General features: G+C 36.0%; 1 protein-coding gene across 1 annotated transcript; it reads left to right on the top strand.

The window, feature by feature from the left end:
• Positions 1 to 27,350, top strand: ugt8 (UDP glycosyltransferase 8). The gene is made up of 6 exons (XM_056256896.1): positions 1 to 365; positions 11,512 to 12,338; positions 19,485 to 19,627; positions 22,136 to 22,212; positions 25,583 to 25,802; positions 26,607 to 27,350. Exons 2-6 carry the CDS (start codon positions 11,514 to 11,516, stop codon positions 26,965 to 26,967), a joined length of 1,626 nt encoding a protein of 541 aa, XP_056112871.1. The 5' UTR covers positions 1 to 365; positions 11,512 to 11,513; the 3' UTR covers positions 26,968 to 27,350.
• The last annotated feature ends 231 nt before the right edge of the window (positions 27,351 to 27,581 follow it).

Below are 27,581 nucleotides of genomic sequence, written 5' to 3'. Positions count from 1 at the left end.
TCCTCAAATGCAAATATACCTGTGTCGAAAGAGCAAACGACGCACCTGACGCTTCCCAGGGGATCTGGAAGGCCGAAGTCTCTATTGTTCTAAAGCGTTTACTCTGCCATGGCTCGACCACTCCCTGCAGTGACTGTGAATTGAGGTTTCGCATAATCCCGCCCTCCCCGGAGTTCTGATACACAACGCCTCATCTCATTGCCATTGGGAAAACCACCTCGCCTGTTGTGGCAAACGGGCAGTTTTAACCGGCCAACACCGTTTGTGGATGTATGTAAAAGTGTCAGAGGCTCAGGAGATTGAGGGGACGTGAATTTCACATAGCCTACATTAGGACACCGAATTTACCGGGTTCACCTGTACAGGTAAGCGGCGAAGGGCGGCGTTTCCTTTTAGAAACAGGTGTTACGCGCAACATTGTGAGCGCGGATAAATTACCCTTCGCTATTTACACGAAGATTAAACTTAGGTGTGTCCTTTGTGTTGTTTTGTGGTCGCGCTGCTCCTGCATGTGACATGTTTTGAAGTCTCACTGTTTTTTGTTTTGTTTTGTTTTTTAATATGATCGAGTAGGCTACTCGACACATGATGTCTTTAAAATAGTTTCCTGAGGATTGAGAAACAAGTAAGCGTTTGGGACGTGATCTAAAGATTTACCTGCTCACTTTTACCGGCCCACTTCATTAATATTTAACTGGCCAGCGATAGGCTAGTTTAGCAGGGGGCATCTTGCAGTAAGACTGACATTCAACTTCTGCTTATCGTCGATCTAAAAAAAAAAAATCTAAACTAAAATAAAGAGATAATGTCAGTTATTATAAAATAAATATCCTAGTCTTCGATGTGTTTTCATGTTTTGTTGTAAAATAGATAAATTCTGGATAATTGTTCAAATAGGCCACTTAAGGTTTCTAAATGACGTCCTGTAATCTGTGAGATGCCTTAATTATTACCTAATGACATTTACAAAATAGTCTAGTTTATATTTGGCTCTTTTCTGGGTAAAAAGAAAATAAGGATAGCCTAAATGTACACACACTGTAGAAATTTCTACCCTCCCAACTCAAAATGTTCTAGTGACTGGTCACATCTAAATTTTTCAATTGGCCCAAGTGAAATTCTGCAAAGTGATAAAATTAAATTTGCCGAATTTCCCTTGGGCCAATTAAAAAATTTAGATGTGACCCTGCAGTCACTAGAAAATTTTGAGTTGGGGAGGTTAGAAATTTTTACAGTGCATGGGTCAATGACATATAAGGATGTCCAAGGTGAGATATAGCCTACACACAAAATAATTGATAGGGCTACTAAAGACGTCAAATCGTGTAACCAATAAAAAGTACTAAAACACTTTCCCTGCACTCTGGATAAGCACAAGTGTACACAAAATAGATTCATTATAGAACGTGTGTATTCAAATCATGCATTTTTATCATTTTTAAGATATATCCAGACCAAATAAACCTCCCAGCATGGCCAGCTTGGTGAATGCAAGCATAAATGTGCTAATATTCTGCCCTGCACAGTTTACAGTTTCTCTCTAAACCGGTATCAAATGTAAATTACATCATTCAGTCCCCACTTCAGTGCTGGGTGAGTGTCCCATTTGGATTTGATGTATGTAAAAGAGTGTCCCATGATGTAATGTAATTCAAAATAATAATATAAAAAACTCACCACTTATACAGCATTTTCATTAATTTTTTTTCCATCTTGTCAGAGCAGTATCATTTAAAGGCCATATAAGCATGCACGTGTGCAGTGGGGGAGGGAAGATCCTGTTCGGCCAGTTTAATGTCTGTTGTCATGAATGCCAGTTGTTTGGACTTTACCTTACAGTCTTCTGTTGTGATACACCTGTGTATATGTTGTTCAATTCTAGTGAAAACCATAGTATTAATCAGAAATGGTGTGATGGTAGAAGTCTAATGTGGCTGTTTTTAGTTTTTTAAATGATTTTGTACAGCATTTTGTTTTGGGAAGATATTTTTCTTTCAATCTCTGTGAGATATTATTTTAATACTTAACAATCTTATCTGTTTTCCATGAAATTAAGATTTACTGTAAGATACAATCAGCTGTTTTTTCCTCTTGTGAATAGAGGACATCCATTCTTTGAAAAGGATGTGGCCTAGCAGGTTTTACATTTCTTTGCATATTGAAAGTATTCGAACTCGCCAACCACACGCAAAGCATCCATTAGCCAATCGCTTATTCTCACTAACGTCATTCTTTCCAGGCATGTAGTGTCTTTAGTGGGGTCTTTAGCGGGGGTGTGTTGTCAACATTAAGCCCTGAACTTGTTGTTAAGTTGCAAGGTCTTTTTACGAAGCTCCAGGTCCTGGAATGCGGTTGTTACTGGACTTTTGTGGTATGTCAGTTGTGTGACCTTAGTGAAACATTAGAGATTTAGATCAAGTTCATTTGTTACCTAATTTAGCAGAAAATGGACTTGTCACGGTACGTTTTGTCCATGCTTATTGTATAAAAATTAAACAAAATAAAAAGCACAGAAAATAGGATGTCTAAATTTTATTTAGCCTTGTTTGATGAATATAAAAAGCTTTTTGCATGAGCAGGGAAATCCCCCATTGTGGTTAAAGAAATACAGATAACCCCTAACAAGAATTCACTCTGATCACACCATGGATTTGTTCTTTGATTGATTGTCTAGGTATTCATTAGCCTTCATCAGATAGCACGGTCGTCATAATGTGTCACCTGACTGTAATGCAGTGTGTTAATGTGACTTCAAGTCTTGAAGGCATGTAAAACGGCCTGATGATATCATCAATGGCTGCTTGTAGATAACCTTTCCCCGACTCCTAGAAAGTATGTTTAAATGCTTTAATCTGACACATGCACTATTTAAATGCAATATGCATTGTTTCTCTTAAAAATGTTACTGTTTCTGTTTAATGAATAGATGAAGAAAGAGTTGGAAATGGTTTGTTCTAAATCACAAATGCCCTTTAGTATAATAATGTTTTGATAAACGTTTGCAGGTGTTAACCTGCTGTACATGACAAAACAAATTCATATTAGTCCAAATTTTGGCTGTGACTTCAAAACCTGGGTGTTTTTTCACTTGTTATTAAGGACTTTAGAAGGCAGTTTTGAGATATACCGATAACACGTTTTTATTTTCATGAACTTTTTTGACCATGTAGATCACAATAATTATAATGTAATAACAACAGTAATCACCAGTATAAGTATTAGTGCATATTATGTTTTTATTGTTGTAGTCTAATGATCATGTAGTTATTATTATGTCAAAAACCAGTATCGTATCTATCGTATCGTTGATTTTATATGCAGTTTAATGCATTATAAAAATCACTTAATAGTATGGAAAATAAGCATTAGTGATCAAGAGAATACATTTTCATCAGGCTTTTTTATGTGGCAGCATAGACAACAATGTAATCACATTATCAGGTTTTATCGTTCATCTCAACGTTTTCCATGTGTTTAATTCTCCTTTCTGATGGGCAGGAAACCTGAACCATCCATTAGTAACACAAGCTATGACGTTGCTAGGGTACAGTTTGACTCTGGCATGGTTGCCATGGCAACCGTAAACAGTCTGGTATAAAAAAGTTGTAATAGTGATAGCCCACCTGAAACTGAGAGAGCTAAATGGTGGAAGGGTCACGGTAGAAACAACAGCCGTCATTTAAAGGCAAGAGAAATGGGAAATTTACCCCAACAGCTGGCTTATATGGTTGGGGAAACATACCTTCTGAAGTCTCCTTGTTCTCACAATTGAAGCTTTACTGTGTCTGAACACCACTAAACACCTGTTTGTTACTTACAGGTAGGCCTTTCATCACACTTGACTTGACAATCTTTCTGTATATTTGGGAACAGAGCGGTTTGTAAATCTTAAACACAACAACAATATTCAGCTTACACTTTTACTGACAGGGACGTTGCTCTTGTTTTTAGAGTGGATATTTCTGTGCAGCACACTGTTGATTTAGCTATCCGAGGAAAGAGAATTGTGGCGAACCTCATTTGAATGAACACCTAAATAAAGGTACAATAGTTTGAAAGTTGCCCAGATCACACAGGGACCTGTCCACCTTAGAAACAACGTGGACTTCATTAACGGAATAAAAAGCCCTCTTTCTCATTACCTTTTTGTTCTTGCCTCTTGATTTACCTTTGTGTGCATCTTTGTCTTTCTCCCCTCACACAATCACATACACCTGTTTATTGGATCCCCAGACTCATGACCTGCTGTAGGTTCTGTTCTTTAATTAAGGTGTGAGACTAAAGCGAGGCTAAAGATGACAGATGAGAACACCAAAGCCTTAGGGAATGTTTAAACCTATTATTTAAGTCTGGGGTGTTAAGTCATGCAGCCATTTTCTGAGAACCATGTGCTAAATTGGTCATTTTTATTGATTTATTGTATTTCTTCTAAGGCTCAAATGACTTTGTTCTGACATGTAATTAGAATAGTCTTATGACTTAGAGGTATGAAAGTTTTAAAGGAATAGTTCACACAAAAATGAAAATTTACTTACCCTCAAGCCATCCTGCTGTATGACATTCTTCTTTCGCGGTCAAGAGAGAGTTTTTTTTTTTCTTTTTCTTTTTTTTTTCTTTATTTTTACAGGCAAGTCATTAAGAACAAGTTCTTATATACAATGGCGGCCTGACAAGTGGAATAACCACTTAGGGAAAGGAAATGGGGCTAAAATAAATACAGTACATTAGAAATACATACAGGTTAACAATTACATTAAATACAATTTAAAACACAAAATGATTATGTGGAGAAGCAACTGCATGTGTCCGTGAACAAGGATGATATAATAGTTTTAAAAGATGAAATTGAAATTAGTGTATCTAATTTAAGAATATTTTGCAGAGCATTCCGGTCGCGAGCGGCTGCAGATTGAAAAGAAGCAAGACCAAATGCCGAGTTAGTTTTGGGAATACATAATTGAAGATGAAGTGAGGACCGGGTGTTGTATGTGACAGGCTTTGGCTGCAGCAGGTGACACAAGTAAGGAGGTGAGCGGCCGAGAATGGTCGTATAAATGAAAGTGAACCAATGAATTTTGCGGCGATTGTGAAGGGAGGACCAGTTGACAGATGAATATAAAGCGCAGTGGTGTGTATTGAAAGGAGCATTTATGGCTAACCTGATAGCTGAATGGTAAAGAGTGTCAAGAGTTGATAGAGTGGACTTGCAAGCAACCCTGTATATAGTGTCTCCATAGTCTAACATGGGTAGAATGGTCATTTGAATAAGAGTAAGTCTGGCAGAAGTGGTGAAGGAAGAGCGATTTCTGTAAAGGAAACCAAGCTTGGCCTTCACCTTAGATTGCAGCTTTGATATGTGGATGGAGAAAGAAAGTGAAGTTTCCAACCAGATACCCAAGTATTTATATGCAGTGACTTGTTCTAGAATAGCCCCCTTGCAAGTGATGATTTTAAGGGTTGGAGGAGGCGTAGTACCCTTTCGGTAAAACCACATGGTTTTTGTTTTGAAGGTATTAAGAGTGAGTTTGAGTTGTGTAAAGGGTTGCTGTAGTTGGAAAAAGCTATCTTGCAAGGTAGCTTGAACAGCATCAGGGGAGGAACCCGTGGCATAAAGGATTGTATCATCAGCATATAAGTGAATGAGTGAATTACCAACTGCCTGGGGAATGTTATTAATATAAATTGAGAAAAGTGTAGGGTCAAGGATGGAGCCTTGGGGGACACCCCTGGTTACTGGTAGAGAATAAGGTTTTCAAATCTTAGTCGAGATCCAGGCGGAAGGGTGACCCCTGACCTGACGTATGAAGTATGACGTAGGCGTAGCGTAAGATTAGGTGAGAATTGAATTACGCGGAAGCGCAGAGGATAGAGCAAAACAAAACGTGAATTAGAAGTCTAAAACGAGAAGGTTTAAAGAAAAATGTTGGAGGATTTCGATATAATAGAAGAGGAGCTACGTCATACGTCGGGTCAGAGGTCACCCTTCCGCCGGAACCACTGATCTATATAAATTTATATAAATCTGTGGCCAGAACTCAACTGTCTCGTGAACACGCGTGCAGCCATTGCCGGAAGCCAGTGATTATATTATCAATTTTTTTTTATTATATGTATTTTATATTTTTTTCTTACAAAAACCCTTCGCTTCAGAAGGCATTTATTAACCCATTAGAGTCATATGGATCACTTTTATGATGAATGGATGTGCTTTTTGGAGCTTCGAAAACCTAGGCTCTATTCAATGCCATTATAAAGCTGGGAAGAGCCTGGATATTATTTAATTTATTATATAAATTTAAAATATTATTTGTGTTCGGCTGAAAGAAGAAAGTCATATACACCTAAGATGGCTTGAGGGTGAGTAAATTATGGGATGATTTTCATTTTTGGGCGAATTGTTCCTTTAAAACAGAGAAGTTTCAATGTCTCTGATTTAAACTTTAATAACAAAAACAATGTTACTTCCGTGAATCAGTTCAAACTGTCTCTTTATGATCCAATTATTAATTTATCATCATTCTAAAATGTTCCTGTGTGAATTTTTTATATATATTAAAATACACTACTGTTAAAAAGTTTGGCATCAGTAAGATTTTTTTTATGTTTTGAAAGGTCTCTTATGCTCACAAATGCTGCATTTATTTAATCAAAATACAGTAAAAAAAAAAAGTAATATTGTGAAATATTACAATTTAAAATAACTGTTTTATATTTATATATATATATATATATATATATATATATATATATATATATATATATATATATATATATATATATTAGGGGTGGAACGGTACACAGAAGTCACGGTTCGGTTCATACCTCGGTTCAGACATCACGGTTCGGTACGATTTCGGTACAATGGAGGGAAAAGCATAACAAAAATGCAGAAGGCATTGTATTTTTTAAATAAGTTTTATTAATAAAGGCATAGAACCAGTTTATTTGTAGTGCACTGACAATAGTTTTATATAATTCGTTTATTAATTAAATTAATAAAAAGACAAAAAGACCTTGCGATATGTTTGGTAATTGTACCTGAATTAATTTAAAATTAATTTGCTATATTTCAGATAAATATATTTGTTTACCTTAATTTTAATTAACATTATTAATTAACAATGTAACATTATTCTCATCTGAATTATAAATAATTGATTTCTGTATAAAATAATACTAGCATTAAAAACGCATTCGATTTTCTTTTTTAATCAATGTAGAATGTGTAAGATTAGTGCTCCGAGGACAAGAAATGAAAACCAATGCGATATGATGAATGTCTAAAAGATGGGACCCACAGAGTGTTTTGAAATGGAGTTGGATAAATATGTTTTGCTTTTAAAACAGTGTGTGTGTGTGTGTGTGTGAGAGAGAGAGAGAGAGAGAGAGAGAGAGAGAGAGAGAGATTTTGGTTGGGTGACAGTTGTGGGTTACAGTTTGACAAGAGTTTACAGTGTGACAAAAGCACAATGTTGTGTTTTATTGCGAGTGTACACAAATATAAGTAAACACTTTGCAGGTTTAATGATCTGTATGAACAAAATGACGGAGTATGTTTTTTATGTTTCCACTGTTCGATCGAGGCCGCGCCTCTCTCTCTCACACACACACACACACACTCCAGCATTGCAATCTTGACATCGCAGCCTGTTCATTATGCGGTCACACCAAACGCGAATAGAGCGTTAAATTCGCGTCTATCGCGTCTAGTTCGACGCTAGTCCAAAGCGAATAGGACGCGCGTATTAAGCCAACGTTTGAAGTGAACGCGCGTTCAGAGCTAAGCCGATGGTAGCCTACAGATTATGTGTCCCTAAAGAACCCGCGTATCTAACGGTAGTTCCGCATTACATTAATTAATTTTCACGCGAGTTTTATTTATTTTTATACCGTGTATTCTCCGTGTAAATTCGTGCACCGAACCGTGACGCCCGTAGGCTTTATTTACAATAACTTAAAATAAACAAAACACTCAGGAACAAATTCTTCAACATTAACAGAACAACCAAGCATTTTGCGACAATAACGGACAAGAACAAAACACAGTCCCAATTCGCCTACTTATACTACGCCCTAAAAGTATGCACTCTTTTTGTGAAGAAAAAGTAGGTACATACTTTTGAGTGTGTAGCAAAAGAGTAGGCAAGCTTTGGGACATACTACTTCGTCATCTTTAACGGACAGATCTGTCGCGTGCATCCTATCACCGTAAACTGCCCTGTCAATCATCTTTTCACAGTTAAAATCCTCCATTCAATCTAATTTAATTTCCTACCATTTCGGAGAGAAATTGTGTAGCACGTTTACCTGCCAGTCGTGGGTCTTTAATGAGGAGACTCTCCTCATGTGTTTGCAATTTGAATGTAGGCTATGCATGTTAATGGCTATAAAAGTATCTTTACAAAAGTTCACAATGCTGCTGCAAATGCAATATAACGTAGCCAACATTGAATAAAAAAAATTTCGTCAGGTTAGATACTGATAATTAATCACTCAAACCCCTTTATCTAAACCTCTACATAACCGCCGGACACAGACATCCTCCATGTCTGTGTAGTTTTTTTAAAACACTTTTCACTCGTGTTTATAGTTCTAACCGAATCCTCGTCCAACGCGCGATGGGTTGAGGGCAACATCAGCCGTTAGAGTGTGCATCGATCTGCACTTCGGATTCTGACCGGAAATAGTAGACCATCCGGGTATCTTTGGAACACTCATTTCAACATACTACGATTTGGGACGTACTAATTCTATTTTCGAATACTATTTAGGACGGATAGTATGCGAATTGGGACGCAGGGCTTATGGTGCGTTCTATTATTTATCCGTGTCGGAGTTCCGACTAGGAATACAGACGTTGCCTATAGCAACACGCACCAACACGCCCCCTTTCCTCTGATTTTTCCGCTCGGATTTCGGACAACCGTGAGGACACCGAGCAAGAATTCTGATACGGAATCCAAGATGGCTGCGCCCCCTGTGACTTAGTATGAATTGTTTTCATTGTTTTTGGAGATTTTAATCACTCGTATTACTGCAATACCTTACTGCGTCCGTATCACTGCCTGTGGGAATGGGAATCGGTCTTGTTGGGAGTGCAATATTGAATGAAGCCTTGTTTCAAACAGGTGTTACTAACGTGGCTAGCGTTGCTAACAGAAGATAAACTAAAACATGAAATAAAGTGAAAATTTTTGAAGTTCAAATGGCTGAGTTTTGATAAGCGCCTGGTACTCGGCCAGTGCTACCATAGCAACAGCTTTCCGGGTGGCGTCCATGTTTTTTCTCCGACTCGGACGCGCAAAACATACCAGACCGCTTGAAGTGTGGAAATGGCGTCATATCCGAGGGCCGAGTCGGTTCGTTGACAATAATAGAACGCACCATTAAATAGAACAAACTAATTAATGAATTAAACAACAGGTGTAACTGAAACAGTAACCAAGGCAACAAACACGGAAATGAACACAGACGGGACAAACTAGAACAAAGGAAACATGCTCCTAACACAGGAATACTGAACATGACCCGGACATTCGATTTAATGTGAACGGCTGAATAAAAGTATTTCAGCTTTTTCAAGTATTTCTTAAAAAATAAAAAATAAAAATCGTATTGACCCCAAAGTAGTGTACCGTATATGTATGTAAATATTGTTGTTCATTATTGTATATTGTTCTGCTTGTAAAAAAAAATTCTGAAATATAATTCTTCCTTATGTTAATTTGGTTGAGAAGAGTGTAGGGAAACTTGCCTTGATTATTAATCGTTCTAAGGATAAAAAAAAAAATAAAAAATTAGAACTTGGGTGCAGTGTGAACAACCCATACATTTTAGTATAGTTGGGAGCACAAGGAGGCTATTTTTTTGTGAAATATGTATGTAATGGTAAATTGACTTATGTCTGTGTATGTTTACAGATTACACAATGAACTTTGGTCATTATAATAAAGGAAACAATCTACACAGTGTCATAGGCCCACACATACAACCTCAGTCATGATGCACATTTGCTCTGACACAGAGTACACAGTGTTTGTCTTGGTTGTGCTGGTTGAATCAGCCACTGACTCTAAATGCTATCCCTTTGATGATTTAGAATTTAGAAAATTTGCACTTTTATAACTATGCAAAGGCTTTGTTATGGAGCTGTGATTCAGGCAAATGCCCAGAGCTCATAAAATTTACAAACACACAGTAAAATTTGCAACAATCAAGAACAATAACAGTTGATAATTATTTTTCCAGCACTTCAGCTTTGGCTCATGCAACGGTACAGATATTGCTATTTTGAGCAATTAATTATGTAAACAATATCATTCTGAGGCTACACTAAAAATATGATACTTTAAATTAACTCAACTCAATTATGAATTGTGGTTTCACATAATGGAAAAAATTTTTCTCTACTCAAATACTTCATGTATTATGAACTGAGTAACTTGTCTAAATAACATGTTTCAATCAAGTTCATCCTACCTAAAGTATTTGAGTAGAAATAACATGTTTCAATCATATGGAACCACTGTCCATGATCTAATTGAGTTAATTTAAAGTAAGATATTTTTGAGTATAGCTGACAATATAAACACATAACAAGCTTAACATAGCTCTCCTTGTTGGGTGTTGCATCATGGTTACATCCATGACATTCTCATAGCAGTGGCTTATTTTATTAAAACAACTTAAATTCTTGTTAGCGGGTCCCAACCAAGCACATGTTCTACACTTCACCAATGGTGTCTCCCTATACAGAAACTCTTCTAAATACCAGCATAATAGAACATTAAACATTAACAAGTCTCCCCATTTTATTATGTTGATTAAAAATGCATAAATATCACTTTATTTCATTGTTTACTCTCCCTATCCAGTGCAAAACATGATGGGAAATCCTGTTATTTTCAATAATGCTACTTTGACACAACTAAAGTTATTCATGTAGTCTTAACTCAAATGGATTAAGTGAAGTGGTTAAACTTGATGAAATTAAGTTGTGAGAACATCTTGAAAGAATGATGTTGGATTAACTTGTTTTATTTAAGTAAATTGAACAAGCAGCTACATTTATTTTTGACCTACTTGATTGAAACATGTTCTTTCAAAATTAAAAAATTGAGTTACCCTCAAATCAGTTTAACACCATGCTACTGTGTTTGATTTTGAAACAATGGTGTTAAATCAAAATAAATTGTTTAAATAAAGTGAACAGTATAAAACAAAATAAAAAATGTAGTGTATGTAACAGCTAACACAAAATACTAACTCTAAATACTGTACAATTAATCCCATTTATTGTTTGTTTTGTGATAACAATTCCACTATAATGCTAACAGAAGACCATAATGCAGTTTGGAAATAGAATTGGTTAGCATTGCTAATATTGCAACATGCCTCAGTTATGCTTTCATGGATGCTAACACAAAGTATTGATTTATGTTATTGCTTAGTACAAGGGTTAATAATAGACAAAAGAGTCACTAATAATGTTTTCTTTCTTTCTTTCTGCAGACATGAAGCCTTTTTTCCTGCTTGCCACATTATTGTGGTGTTTAGCTGCAAATTTCTCCTGGGCAGCTAAGATAGTGGTAGTTCCTCCAATTATGTTTGAGAGCCACCTGTATATCTTTAAGACCCTGGCCTCTGCTCTCCATGCTGAGGGCCATGAAACAGTTTTCCTGGTCTCCGAAGGTCGGGAGATCCCGCCTTCCAACCATTATCGTCTCCAGCGCTACCCTGGAATCTTTAACAGCACCTCAGCTGACGACTTCCTCCAATCAAAAGTTCGCAACATCTTTTCGGGGCGTCTCACAGCACTGGAGCTGTTTGATATCCTAGACCACTATTCTCAAAACTGTGATGCCGTTGTTGGGAGTGCTTCTGTCATGGAGCAGCTAAAACATGAAAGTTTTGATCTCCTGCTCGTTGATCCCAATGAGATGTGTGGATTTGTCATTGCTCACATCCTGGGTGTCCAGTACGCCGTATTCAGCACAGGATTGTGGTACCCTGCGGAAGTTGGGGCGCCAGCACCTCTGTCTTACGTCCCAGAATTTAACTCTCTGCTAACGGACCGTATGTCATTGTTGCAACGGGTAGCTAACACAGCAGTGTACCTGGTTTCCAGGTTTGGTGTCCAGTTCCTGGTTCTACCCAAGTATGATCGCATCATGAGGAAGTACAACATCCAGCCATCGGTGTCCATGCATGATCTGGTTCAGAACAGTCGACTCTGGATGCTGTGTACTGACCTGGCACTGGAGTTCCCACGACCTACTTTGCCACATGTTGTCTATGTTGGGGGCATCCTTACCAAACCCCCCAGCCCCTTGCCACAGGTAAGAAAGCAATGTTTTTAAATTAAAAAAATTCTCTAAACATTGCTGTTACTCCGACTATTTTAGTGTCATGACTTAGGGATGCACAAGATATTGGTACCATAATAGGGTGGCCCAGTAGTGCACAGCACAACAAAATTTTAAAGCAAACAACAAATTTTGTTGATCCAGGAACAACATGTAGTCTTAACCATATCCGGTAAACCTAACCCTACCCATAAGTTATCCCTAAAATCAGAGGCAAATTATGGCGAATAACACTGATGTAGAAGCACCAAACCCTGATTGTAAACCTAAATTTGACATAAACTGTAAACTTGTCCCTCAAATCTGATTGGTTGATTGCAATGTTGTTCCAAAATAAACAAAGATTTTGATCCAGGAACATGTTGCACTTGGTGAAATCAGGTTCTGCGTTAGAGTTGAATGAGCCAAGCCAGAATACTGAACTTCACACAGAACATTTCATAGTGATATTTCTTGGCCACCATAGAGGGCGCATTAATGCTAACATTCTGGCTTTATACTAGAGGTAGGCTAATGATCTAATGAAATCCAAATTTTGAACAGTTTTTACTATACCAGTACCTGGCTGAGAAAGGAACGTTGTGCCATGGCTTGGTTCCATTGTGTCATGGCTTCATTTTGCTATGTTGTAGCTTATTTTCGCTGTGTTAACTTATGGTTTTATTTTTTTCATTGTGTTATGCACTGCTGAGCCACCATAGATAGCATTTACTGTCAGAGAAAATGTGCAAAGATTGTACCTTTAGGGCTACAACTGCTTGTTACTAAGGCTGTACTCTTAAAGGGTCATCTATGTAATCCATCTTGTAATCCAAATTTACAGAAAATCCATTCTGTCACCTGATGGAGGTTTGGTTCCTTGCCACTGTTGCCTTTTGGCTTGCTTAGCTGGGGACATTTAATATTCAACTATATTATTGATCTGCCTTAAGGTGGATGATGACGCAAGTTTCTTCTAGAAACAAACTTTGTAGTATTATTTTCATGTTATCACTGTGAAGCTGCTTTGATACAATCTGTATTGTAAAAAGCGCTATATAAATAAAGGTGACTTGACTTGTTTACCTGTAAAAGGTCTGTAGTCGAACCTTAAGAGTATATATTATTACTCTAAGGCAGTGACATAGGCAGAATTGTATTTTCACTAATATATATTGGATCCATGCATTTAGTATTAAAGTGAAAGCAGGCTAATATTCCTGCTACCGTTTTTGTTCTATTGTTTATTTGTTATTGCTTGCAATTTGTTTATTTGTTCTTATTGTATTACTGAATGTTCACTTGGTTAAAGGTTGAACTTTATATTAGGCTGGTAGTTTTCGTGACATTTCACTGGTATTTAAAATGTTGGTGTCATAAGCTTATTTATTAGAATAACTTATTTATTAGAGTTACATGGGTCAAAAACACTGAAAACAATAAAATACAAATATTAATAATAAATAATTTAATTAATAAAATTATGCACCTAAACAACAGCATATAGCTCGGCGACTATACCTTTTACATAAGTCTTCGAGGGTGATTATTAAAAATGTAGATGTAAGCATAGTCCAGAGAATCCACAAATTCCTGTTCAAAAGGCAACAGGGAAAGATTATTTGATTTGATTTACTTGATTTGATTCTTGAGAAAATTCTTTCGACACATCAAGAAATCAGACAGTGTGATCATTATCTTTTACAGTCTAGACTAGAGAATCATGTTTGGGAAGACATCAGGGGCCCTATCATACACCCTGCGCAATGCAGCGCCAAGCGCGACGCAATCGCTTTATATGATGAACAGATTCAATTCAGGCTTTTATTCACATATAAACATTCATCAACGCACACATCATTGGTGGTAATCGGAGGCTCAAGCATGTTCACTTGATCTGCAACCATTGAGGTTCATTCTTGTGTGTTACGCAGCACACTTTTGAGCTTCCGCAAAAACCAATGAGGTTTGTTCTCGCACACCAAGCAGGTTCGGTTGAGCTTCTGTTTATGTTCGCTGATCAATGTTAAAATGTGAATGAAAGCCTAAATTCAATCTGTTCATCATAAAAAGCATTAAGTCTCTTCAGAAAATGTGGACTAAACCGCATATGCATTAGTTTTACAATCTCTTTATGAACTTTTAAAGCGTCAAAGGTGTAGTTCCGTAGCTGTCAATGGAGGGACAGAAATCGCTCAGATTTCATTAAAAATATGTTCATTTGTGTTCCGAAGATGAGTAAAAGTCTTATGGGTTTGGAAAGACATGAGGTGGGTGAGTAAATGATTTTGGGGATCATTTTTGGGTGAACTAACCCTTTAATCCCTATTGATTTAGTCCTGGAAAGATGAAGAAGGCTCAGATTTAGATGCCATTTTTTTTATCCTTCTCACTCATCTTTTAGTGATATACTGGAAAACCACAATATTGAAATTTGTGCACCCGCCATCACCACATTTAATTAAGGCACAAAGAAGATGACACCATACGCTACGCACAACAAATGACAAAAATATTCAATACCAACATGTGTTTGTCTGCTCCACAATCGACTGTTAGGATACATTCCAAGTTTCCTTGTTCTTTCAGTGCATTATGTGCACATGCAGTGCTTTTGACACTTGAGTTCATGAATGCTAATAAAATTACGTCATTATATGGGGATCGACTGACGCAGGAACCTCATTTTCATTTTCATTTAAACTTTAATAGATCTTCAGCCTAACAAATGCCACAACCCACTCCCTCAACAAGTGACCTTGGTCCACCTTCCACTTATTCATATTCATTAGGCTTGATGTGGTGAAAATGTGCAAACATTTTTTTTTTATATTCTAGTGTATGTAAGTCTGGAAAAATCTAGTGTATGTAAGTCTTATGTTCACTCTCATTTCACCCGTAATTATATGAAGTTTAGATTTTGCCACCAGGGCGTTATGCTCACAAAGGTCGTTCTTATCAATGCGGGTGATTGCGTGGAGCTGTCCATTGAATAGGAGTGGGGGTTCTAAACCTAAGCTTGCACTGTTGGAATACCAAGCGCCCAAATGGCCTCATTGTATGCTGTGGCACCATAATGCAAATAGTGTTTGTCAGTGCAGAGTGTGTGTGTGTAAATGTGCCCATTGTCGGGTGTGTATGAAGGACACTGAGACCAGTGTGAGGGGTGGACAGTTAGTGCCAGGCCAATGCAGGCTGTTCAGCTGCAGCTGGACTGCTTCAGACAGCAAGAAAGCAGTTCTTACACAAAAACATGCTCATTCTGAGGCTATGCTAACTGCTAACACAAAAGGCTGAGTCTCATTAGTACTATAATTTTTTGTGCTAACAATTGCACTATAGTGCCAACAATGCACTTTTATCTTACCATAATGCACTTTCAGTATGAGTGTCTAATATTGTAATAGGCCTCAGTCAAGCTTTCATAGATGCTAAGATGATAACACAAAGCTCATTCAAAAAATGGCAGATACAAATCTGATATTAAAGCAATGTTTAATATAAAAGGGTGGTTCTTCAACTACAGGCACTTTTGGCCTTGTGAACTTGAGGGGGAAAAAAGTGTTCAAATCAAAATTGTTACAGTCTAACAGTTAAATATAACTAGTCTAGTTTAATGATCCATAAGCGAACGCACTTACATTATAAGACAAATTGGTGTTTTTTGACATATTTTCCGATCCGCACTGAACAAATGTCATTTCCATCACATGTAAATATTTGATTATTATTTTAAAATATTATGATATAGAATATTTCTTAACAGTGTAAGACCACTTTCACTCATAGTATTACCAGTTTATACCTATATTGCAAATACCATAGATTTGTGGATTAAGTAAATTAATTGTCATGAAGCCCAAACACAAAGCTTACATCCACCACAACTTGAAATATAATATTGGATTGGTTAGATACATTTAAAAAAAATAACTACTAGTGTTATTACATTAAGTGGACCATTATCCCATAAACTATGCTGAAGTTTTTAATGAGTAATTAGAATTTTGTATATATTTTTTAAAAAGTTATGAGGGGGTGGAAATGACTGGTTGTTGTGGAAATGACAATGAATGGACGTCCATGTAGAAAAACAGAAGACTTTTATTTGAAACTTTCTGAAACAGACAATTCCATTTAACAAATCAATAATCTCATTAGTCATTAGTTTGTTTGGTTCTGTTTTGGTATAGGACTGAGACCTTTCTGCAGTTGACTTCCGCGGCATCTTAAAAATAGATGAAAAGGCATTTCAACAAAATATATTTGAATAAATACATTAGCATTGTACATTTCAATAAATAAAATATACATATAGCCCCACAATCTATGAATTGCACCTTGTAAGCATACATGTAATTTCCACCTCACCTTTGTCATTTACACCCAAGAAGGTATGTGTTGGAAATGACGGTGGTGGAAATGACAATCCTGCAGTATTTTGGAAAAAAATCCAAGCTAGTATTACAGATTAGCTATGAATTGGTAGCTAGCATTGCATGCACGCAAAATACATCTATTTATGTTAAAAAATCTATTTATTTACAAACTCAATTGATCTTACGCCATGTTTGGAAATGACATACAATAAAAATATTTTCATTTCAAGCAATATTTACCTGGAGTTTTCTTCTCCAAGTTGGTGAATAAATTAAAAGTCTCCTCCATGTCAGACATGTGCTGTGATGTCATTGTTCATCTCCATAGAAACTACCCAAACAATCTTTCAAAAAAGCCTTTTAAAAGGGACATTACATCGTTGTGGTGGAAATGACGGCAATACTGTGGGACAACTACATTTTGTATATAAAATCACATTAATAGTTGTCTGACCTTAAATACCACAATTATGTTTTGATTATTTTACTGATACTTTATACAGTCATATTAAAAAAAATAGATAAATCATTTTTTTTACACTTCTTTTTCATTATTGAAGATCAGAAGTCTGGGTGTGGGACAAGCACAAAACAGCAATATTTGCATCTATAATGATATTTAAAAAGGTGAAAAAATCATCGTAGACTACCGGTAAAAAGTTTCTAAAGTACTTTCATTGTAAAGTTAACTATGAAATTTGTGAATTTTTCAAAATTAAATGTTTTTTATAAAATATGATCAAAGGACATGAAAGTGCCCATGGTCTAAGAATTGCCCAAAAATCAAAAGCCTAATCTCCCAAATATGAACCAACCATTTAAAAGTATTTTAAAAGTTAAAATATCAAACTAAATACGTTAACTTTATATTTTGAGCTGTAAATTTGTTTAAATACTCTTTGTGTGTGTGTGTGTGTGTGTGTGTGTGTGTGTGTGTGCATACTTTTCTAGGTGACTAAACTTCTGGTCATGTTTGCTCCATGTAAACAGTGCTTTACAGATAGTAACTCCCTGTCCCTTTTCTGGTAACTTCTGGCGTGAAAGTTACTAGGTTACTGATATGATGTCGTCATTAGGTTCACAAAGTTAAAAGATTGAATACATCTGTACATAAACAGTCTCAGTAAATATTAATTAGTAAATGACAATGTTGTAAATTAGTAAATAAAGGTGACTTTATTTGACATTAGTCACATGTAATATATAAGTCTTATGGCTATAATTTTAAAACAGTGTGTGCTTCAATGTTTATCACTGTATATATAAATATACAGTATATATATTTATATAATTTACATTTTCATTAGTAATTCAAGATTTCAGTTAGTGAAATTAATTTAAATATTATTCCATAAAAAAACAGTTAACCCAAAAAATCACCATCATCGTCATTGTTATCATCTCTTAAGCATTAGTCAGTCATATGAAGGTTTTTTTTAATGACAGAACACATTTTTATTTAACAAAATATCTTTGTGTGACACAACTGTCACAAAAAAGTCCAGTTAATTTTTTCACTTTGGAGCTGAATATTAGCCATACAGTGTTTTCTTTTAGGCCTTACTTTGTGGTGTTCTGGTTTAGGTGGCTTATTTTACGGTTATCTTTAATACAAGAGAAGTGTTGTTTGGTCAATATTCTGTGATTTTTTTTATGTGTATGTTACAGGGTTAGTTCATCCAAAAATGAAAATTATCCCATAATTTACTCACCCTCAAGCATAAGTGTATATGACTTATGACTCGCATACAGCCGTTACCGGAAGTCAGTGAATAGAGTTTATTAGGTTATAAATATGGATTTTTTTTAATATATATAAAAACGCATCGCTTCACTTCAGAAGGCCTTTATTAACCCCCTTATGGATTACTTTTATGATGGATGGATGCACTTGTTGGGCTTCAAAATGTAAGGTACCCTTCACTCCCATTGTAAAGCTTGGAAGAGCCAGGATATTTTTTTAATATTACTTTGATTGTATTTGGCTAAAAGAAGTCATATACACCTAGGATGGCTTGAGGGTGAGTAAATTTAAAAAAATTTAATATGCTTCCTTTTTGATTTACCCAGTGTTGGTTATTAAAGCAGAATAAAACCATTAAAACCACACTGGTTATATTCTCCAGATTGCTCTCTGTTAATGTGCTAAGGTTGAACAAATCTGGTCCTTGAGCTAAAATGAGTTTGACACACCTGGTCTAAAGTCTACACAGCTTAAAAAAGACACTTTTTTATATTATTTTTTCCATAGTAGTTTTCATTACCATTGCAACTATTTGAAAATGCCATTTCTCTGTGGTTGACAAAATATGAGGTTTTGAGAAAAACAGGTTTCGAGAAATCTTATATGAATAGTTCAGGTTGAGGGATTCTATGGCAAAGTAGCTTGAGATATGTCCACACCTTAAAACAATTTCATATTATGATCAAAATGTTTTCACTTGTCTAGAATTGAAAGTTGAAAGTTAGTTTTGTCCCTTTGGACAAACTAGGTTGCAACATGCTGGTGATCACTCATACTGCATTTCTACGTTATCAGACTGTAACACGTTGATGTAACAATGTTAGGTTTATTAGTCATATAAAATGATGATTTAGAGTCAAATTAAACTTTTTTTGATTTATATACAATCCTTTGAAATGTTTGGTCTGGCTTTTGATTTCCGTGTAATGTTGAATTGCTTTGTCTTGTGAAAATAGTCATCACAAATTTCATAGATGGACTGTTGAACTGTGTTGTATTTGATCTGTGTGTGTACAGGAGTTTGAAACCTGGGTGAAGAATACAGATGAACATGGTTTCGTGGTGGTGTCGTTTGGTGCAGGAGTGAAGTATCTGTCAGATGACATTGCTCAGAAACTTGCTGGAGCCTTGAGCCGTCTACCCCAGAGAGTCATTTGGAGGTACTGCCATTCATTCCTTCATTCAAGTGATCGGTGAACCATTTTACCAACAGATCAAGTCCCCTGCGTATCATTCCATTAAAGTTTTTTCTATCACAAAGTATCCATTGGCAACTGATATGGTGGCGGGCCACTGATAAGCCTGTGGCTACAACTTAGGCTACTATTTTGTTTTCCATTTCCAAACCAGTAAACCCTCATTGAAAATGATCTTATGGTTTGTTAGACTTTCCAGTGGTTCCTAAATGCAAAACTTCATGATACATGAGATGTAATGGTCACAGGTCATGATCCAGTGATATAGAAATCTGAAAAAGACGATCTGCAAAAGATTATGTAACCATTACTCTGATCATCATTTCATACTTGAAAACTTTTAGAAATACACATTCATTACAATGGGCTCAGAGACAAATGGTCTCTAAAATGGTATACAAATTGCCTTTGAAACCCTCACATTAAATTATATAGGAATTGTGCTTAATAAGAGTAGTTCACCCAAAAATAAAAACTTCTGTCATTATATACTCGTCATAAACCCATATGACTTGAAACTTTTAAAGATTTTTACTGATTCCTTTTTTAATTACAATAAATGGGGACTATCTACAAGTAGTTCATATTGCGTGCTATATTCCAAGTCATCATATGAGCTTTATGTGAAAAATAGACCAACATTTTACCACTTTAATGATACTGTAATTATGATAATTTTCCTTTTTGAAGCTTGAAAGCCTCAGTCCCCATGAGTAATAATGCCATGGAAAGATCAACCAGCAGGTCTGGAGCCACATAAGGGAATTATTTATTTACTTTAAAATATTTTATAAAATTTATAAAAGAATTTAGGGAATTTGAGATGTGATGCTCTTATCAGTTAGTGGAAAATGTGTCACAAGTCCATGTAAACTTTAAATATCTCATTGAAGGAATTTTGTTTCTTTATGCCTAAATAAAAAAAAAACTCTTTATATTTTCCTAAGTGAAGCTGAATGCTTATAAATAGGAGCACCTTTTGTTGTCATGGGCATTCATATTGTCATGACTCCTGTAGTCATACCATATAATCTCAGTTGCTTTCTTGTGTTCATGCAAATGTGCCATGGCAAGACTTTAATGAGGACACTGTTGGGAGTGGAAATGCCCAGGGAACACACACATACCAGATAAATAGAATGTACAGATAGACAGACACACTCCAGTGATCCACAAAATATACCACTGTTGTTACGTGATGAACATATGGTCTGAACTCTTTCTTTCTGACATGTGCATACATTTTAGTAATGGTAATTAGAGTCAGTGACTGCTGTCAGGTTTCTTAGTAACTGTTGAATGTTTGTCATTGGGTTTGGCACATACTTGCCTGTAGGCTGTGTGCATTTGCCCACCAGTGACAGAGAAGACATACATTAATCCCATATTTACTAAGTCTTGAGCCAGACTTCAAATAATCTTCACTAAAGAATTATTGCTGTTGGTTTAATTAGTTATTTAGCAGATATTCAAAGACCCACAGTATTTATTTCTTAAAGCCAACATCAAATTACAGTTGACCCTTTAATTTATCAATGTACAATACCTTTCAGAAGTTAATTTGGGGTCTGTTTTTTTATGGTTTTGAAAGAAGTCTCTTATGATGACCAAGGCTGCATTTATTTATTTAAAAATACAGTAATATTGTAAAATATAATCACAATTTAAAATAATAGTTTTTATTATGTTATCATGTATCATGTGATGGCAAAGCCATGCAATTTTTAGCATCATTACTCCAGTCTTTAGTGTCACATGATCTTTCAGAAATCATTGTAATGGGGTTATGTGCAACACACTTCTATATTCTAAATCTTCATAATCTAAAATGAATTCCCTTTTCTGCTGCCGTCGCCTAGGTAGGACATGTGGTCAGCAAAATTTTTTAACAAATAGCATTATACATTATTTTGGTATTGTTTTTGGTGACTGTTGTAGGAAGAGCAGCCTTTCTATAATTTTGTTTCTATAAAAAGTTACCACAGTAATTTGACTTAAACTTCCAGGTCACATCCTACATTGTTTTTGTTTTATTTGGAAATCTGTCTCTTATCAGAGTCAAATGAATACTGTTTCATGTTCCCTTCAATTACATGCTCAAAAGTGTAATGGTTATTGCTCTTTATTTTTCAAAAACCATGTTTAAATACGGCATACATGACTGTACTTTGTAGCCTTTATAAGCTCTGAAGGAATCCACGTTTGATTGATGCTGGTGGATTGTCTTTCATCTTTTGCTTTTTATTTGCCTTCTGAATGTAAGCTTTGTTACTAAACCAATCTATGCATGCAACATATTTGGTCTCCGTCTCTCTACTCTAATGTACTTTTTCCCCCCAAATTCTTCATATTTATCAGCTGACAATCGTCTCATTCACTAGCCCTAGATGGCCTAAAATGTTTTTAATGTTTTTTTTTAAAGAGCCTATAGAAAGAGCTGCCTGTATCTTACTGAATTCAATCTCTCTGTAGGTTTTCTGGAGTTCCTCCCCCAAATCTTGGCAACAATACTAAACTAGTGGACTGGATGCCTCAGAATGACCTGTTGGGTAAGTATACATCCTATCTCTCACTAAATAAAAGTACATTTTTAGAAAGTCATATAAAGTTCGAATGTTCCCTCTGGAATTTTTGGCAACACCAGTTTATGGTCCAATTCTCACAATTAACTATACGTTGCTTATTAGCATGCATCTACTCGGATAGGCTGTTTATTAGTTCTTATAAAGCACATATTAATGCCTTGTCCTGCATGACCATGTTCTAAATCCCTTAATTCTACCCAATACCAAAACTTAACAACTACCTTACTATTAATAAGCAGTAATTAGGAGTTATTTGAGGCAAAAGTCTTAATTAAAAGTTAGTTAATAGTGAGAATTGGACCCTAATATCAAGTGTGACTGAATTTTTGTTCCAGTCCTCCTTACTATTTAAATAAAAGAAGAAAATAAAGTGATCAACAGTGACAAAGACTTTTTCATTGTTACAAAATATTGTATTTCAAATAAAGGATGTGCTTTAGAAATGTATGTTCTTCATTAAAGAATCCTCAAAAAAATATCCACAAAAATATTAACATTAAGTATTAAAATATGAATTAAGAAATGTTTCTTGACCACCAAATCATCATTAGAATGATTTCTGAAGGACCATGTGACACTGAAGACTGGAGTAATGCAAAATCGCGGCTCAAAATTGAGTTTTGCCATTGCAGGGATAAAAAAAAAATGTTTACACTAACAAATTTCATATTGCAATAATATTTCACCATATTGCTGTTTTTCCTGTATTTATGATCAAATGTAACCTTTGTGAGCTTTGGGGAATTTGCAACAACAAATTCTTACCAATTCCAAACTTACCCTGTTGGCTGATCTTTTTTTTTTTTTTTTTTACTTTCTATTTTTACTTTGCATTTACAGTATGTTAAGTTTAAAAATATAAATTAAATTGAAAAACACAAAAATTGGTCTATAACTTTTATGCAGTTTTGCCTCTCAAGTAAATTATACCCTGTTTTAAGGCTGTTTAGATATTTTTACTGGAAAACCGATTTAGAAAACGATTTTTTATTATTATTAGTGTGTGTGAAAGGGAGAGAGAGAGAGTGCATCCTCCTCACTGCTCTTTTCTCCATCTCCTAGGATAATGTCTCTGTTGTCTTACACAAAGCCTGCGTGTGTGTTTGTTTGTGTGAATGAGTTTCTGTCTCATTGTACACCATGGGCTTGAGGTCACAGAGGACCTTTATGTCTCCATCATTCTGTCTTTTCTCTCTTTCTCTCACTGTCTTTCTGCTGTCCGCCACACTTCCTGCTCTCTGAATGACCTAGTTTATGCATCCTGTGCTTTGGTCTTCCATTAGTTTTTATCTTCTCATTCAACCATAAGTAATGACTAGAAAAAAGTCTGATACTCAAAGTCGATAGACAGGGTGAATTTCTTCTCTGAGGACACTCAGCTGTTTAACACAAACACCTATTTGTTTGAGGTTCAGCTGGACTAAACTTCAAGATCAGTGACCTATGGTCAAAACTGTCACAGTAAACATCAATGATTAACTTCCATTTTAATCAGAGCCTGAAATGCACTTAAACACACTGTATGCAGCTGAGCTTTATGCATGAAATGAAACAGCCCTGCTTTCATGTCAGTACCAGTGAGAAAGTGATACACACTCCACCCTATCCATGAGAAGCCTCGGACAAATTTACAAAAAAGTATGCAAATTAACCTTTGATTTCCCTATGTGTCTTTTAAATGTATTTTTAAAAAGATATGAGAGTACTAAATAGCTAATGTACAGCGATTCTGAAAGGGTCAATAAAACTCTTTGTTCATTGTAACTCATACAGAGGAAGAAGTGTTAGCAGGCACAGGGAGGAACGAGTACAGAGAAGCAACTGAATGAAAAACTGCTTACTATTAAATCAAGCTTGTCAACATTAATTTTATTGGAATTATGGCAGTTTTACTTTATAGTTTTTTGGAATTTTGTGAGGCACACATCACTATTACTGTCTCCTGAATACAAAACCCTCAATATTGAACATTGGTGTGTAACGCATCTCACACTGTTTATGCCATGTACATGAATTATACATCTAATCGCTTATCAATGACAGGTGTGCCTTTACTTTTCCAAGCAATCAGACTCACAGATGATAAATGGGCAAATCAGTTATTTGGAGAGTTAAAATGAAGGAGACAGAATATTATAGGTGGGCTCATTATAGGGCCAATAACCCCCCAGAACACCTTAGGGTACGTCTACATTAATCCAGATACAGTTAAAACCAGCGTTTTCGTTTCAAAACACTCTCCATCCACATTAGCTTTTTTAAGCATTTTCCAAAAGTTTCTAGTCCTCACTGAAACATTGGAAAATGCTAAATTCACCTAACTGCACGCAATTAGATGATATCAAGGGTGGGCAAAGTAACATATTTTAACAACTGTGTGAAAGTAAATAGCACAAACAGGCATTTTCAGTGTGAAAGCAAATAGCATATAACACGCATTTTCATCACATCACCCCAATCCTACGTTCTCTGGTTACCAGTCCGATTCAGAATTGATTTTAAAATGTTATTATTTGTTTATAAATCTCTTAGCAACCAGGCCCTCAAATACCTTTCTGATTTAATTATGACTCATAACCCATCCAGATCACTCAAATCAAGAGATCAACATCTTTTGGCTGTTCCACGATCTCGCTTAAAACGCAGAGGTGATCGAGCTTTTGCAGTAGTCGGCCCTAAGCTGTGGAACACCCTACCACCACTACATATTAAATCAGCTTCCACACTAGCTGAATTCAAATCTTTGCTGAAAACACATTTTTCTCTAGTGCGTTCAATGTACCATAACTTGTATGTTTTTTTTGTCTTGCTTTGTTTAGTCTTTCTTACTTTACTATACAGCACTTTGGCCAACCAAGGTTGATTTTAAATGTGCTCTATAAATAAAATTGTTTTGATTTGATTTGACAATACCGGTATAAACATGAATATCCATCGGTTCAATATGCATCACATGACTAAACGTGTCATCGTTTTCAAATGCCTCTGTTTTCACAATCCACACTGCAACGCGAAAACCACAGTATCAGCAGCATTAAAAAAACACATTGGCATCTGCACAGCAATGCTCTGGCAACCACCCATAACATCCTAAAACATCTTTACAACGACTCAAAAAAATAGTTATTAATGTTACCATGAAGAGGAGCCATCCATCCAGTAACCCTGTTGTTACTTTGGTCTCACTCAAAATGCCACAGTTAAATGATGATTACAATACAGAAGCTATGGTAAATGTTCAGGGATTCATGGTATTTGTTTGTAAATTGCACATTTTTCAGTATAATTGTAGTTTTTTTTTTTCACTCACATTGGATCTCTTGTTCACCCACAGGACAGACAAACACACGGGCCTTCTTGAGCCACGGGGGCTTGAACAGCATCTATGAGGCCATGTATCACGGTGTGCCCGTGGTGGGTGTCCCGCTGTTTGGAGATCACTATGACACCATGACACGAGTTCAGGCCAAAGGCATGGGCATAATGCTTGAGTGGAAAAGGATGAGTGCGGAAGACCTTTATACTGCCATGGTTAATGTCATTACAGACAAAAGGTAAATCATATGTATAAAATGAATTAAGTGCATTGTTAAACACACACACACACGTGCACGCACGCACACACACACACACACACACACACACACACACACACACACACACACACACACACACACACACACACACACACACACACACACACACACACACACACACACACACACACACACACACACACACACACACACACACACACACACACACACACACACACACACACACACACAATGTTTGTCAAAAAACAGGTAATATTAATACAAACCCACACACACAGCCACGTTAAATTTTAATGACTGTGGAATTGGGGTTACTCAAGTTTAACGATAAATAAGACATTTTGAAGACCCCACAATGGTGTCAATATTTGCAGATCCATAGTGTTTCAACAAATCCAATGGAGCCAAAGAGCAACGTAGTCTACAAAATAGTTTCTAGGGACTGAATTTTAGAGCTTTTAGTTGTATTAAAGAGACAGTTCACCCCCAAAATGAAAACTCATTATTTACTCACCCTCATATTGTTAAAAAGTTTCTTTTTAGCTTAAAACACAAAAAATAGATGAGACATTAAGCAAATAGATAATTAGCAAATGTATCAAAGATGTTTTTTTTCTCCTAAAATTAAAGATTGTGTTCATAGAACTTATTGTAGAATTTTAGATCCGTATAGGTAAACTAGTGTTTAGGAAGAGAAACTATGGTACAGTGCCATCTTGTGGCCAAGATCAACATCATGTTGGTGATGTGCTTGTGCTGTCTTGGATGTTCTGAAACCTCTCCATCTCTCTTTCTATTAAGGTATCGTGAGCGAGCGCAGTTGCTGTCTCAGATTCATAAAGATCAGCCTGGTCATCCAGTGAATCGGGCAGTTTACTGGATTAGCTATATACTCCGTCACCATGGCGCCGATCACCTCCGCACTGCAGTCTACGAGATCCCCACCTACCAGTACTTCTTATTGGATGTTTTCGTTGTGATAGGAGTGTGTCTGCTTCTTCTTGGCTACTGCCTATACCGAATAGGCAAGTGCATTCAATCACGAGTGGGGCGCGGTTCATCTCCAGGGGAAAAGGTGAATGGACACTGTCATAATGGAATTCCAAATGGCAAGCACAAAAGAAATGGCCATGTTAGAAGTACAGATAAGAAACTAAAGTAAAGCACTAGGAGAAATCAACACTAACGCTTTACTAAAGAGAGGAATTAACTACTCTTCACTCAGAGCAGGGCCTATCCAGGAAATAAATACATGGGTCAATAAAGAAACAAACCAACCATTATAACAATGAACTGTAAGTAGGAAGCCAAAGTAAGGAAGAATGGAAGGAAACCTGAAAACATAAATGGAAAACTCCCGAGGATGTTTTTTTCCCTGTTGAGTGGAGTTAATGTTCAGTTGTTCAATGGTCCTGAATGTTGAGTTTATCCTTGTGGAAAAAGGTTTTGAAGTTAAGAAATGAGTGGTTTTAACAAGAAGTTATCATGGGGCATCAGGTTTGACTACATCCAAATACAATAAAGATCTCTATCTATTTATATAAATTTCATACTTTTTTGGGCACAGATCACTGTTGACTTTTGTGCACTGAACTTAATTTATGTTCTATATTTATTTCTTACGCACTCCGTCCCTTCATTTTCATTTCTTAAGCAAAATTAATTCTTGGACATTAGCATGCTAGCCTAGCATATTTGCCCATGTTTATGTTGCAAGCCTTGCCTTAATCTTTAAATATATCTAGCATGTTTTGCTAACTTACAACTTCATTCCTT

This window comes from Rhinichthys klamathensis, unplaced genomic scaffold (assembly GCF_029890125.1).
Source record: "Rhinichthys klamathensis goyatoka isolate OS25496 unplaced genomic scaffold, OSU_Roscu_1.1 h1tg000133l_1, whole genome shotgun sequence".
In the NCBI taxonomy this organism is placed as follows: domain Eukaryota; kingdom Metazoa; phylum Chordata; class Actinopteri; order Cypriniformes; family Leuciscidae; genus Rhinichthys; species Rhinichthys klamathensis.
The sequence above is the reverse complement of the archived record's forward strand: the minus strand, read 5'-3'. Positions and strand labels throughout refer to the sequence as shown.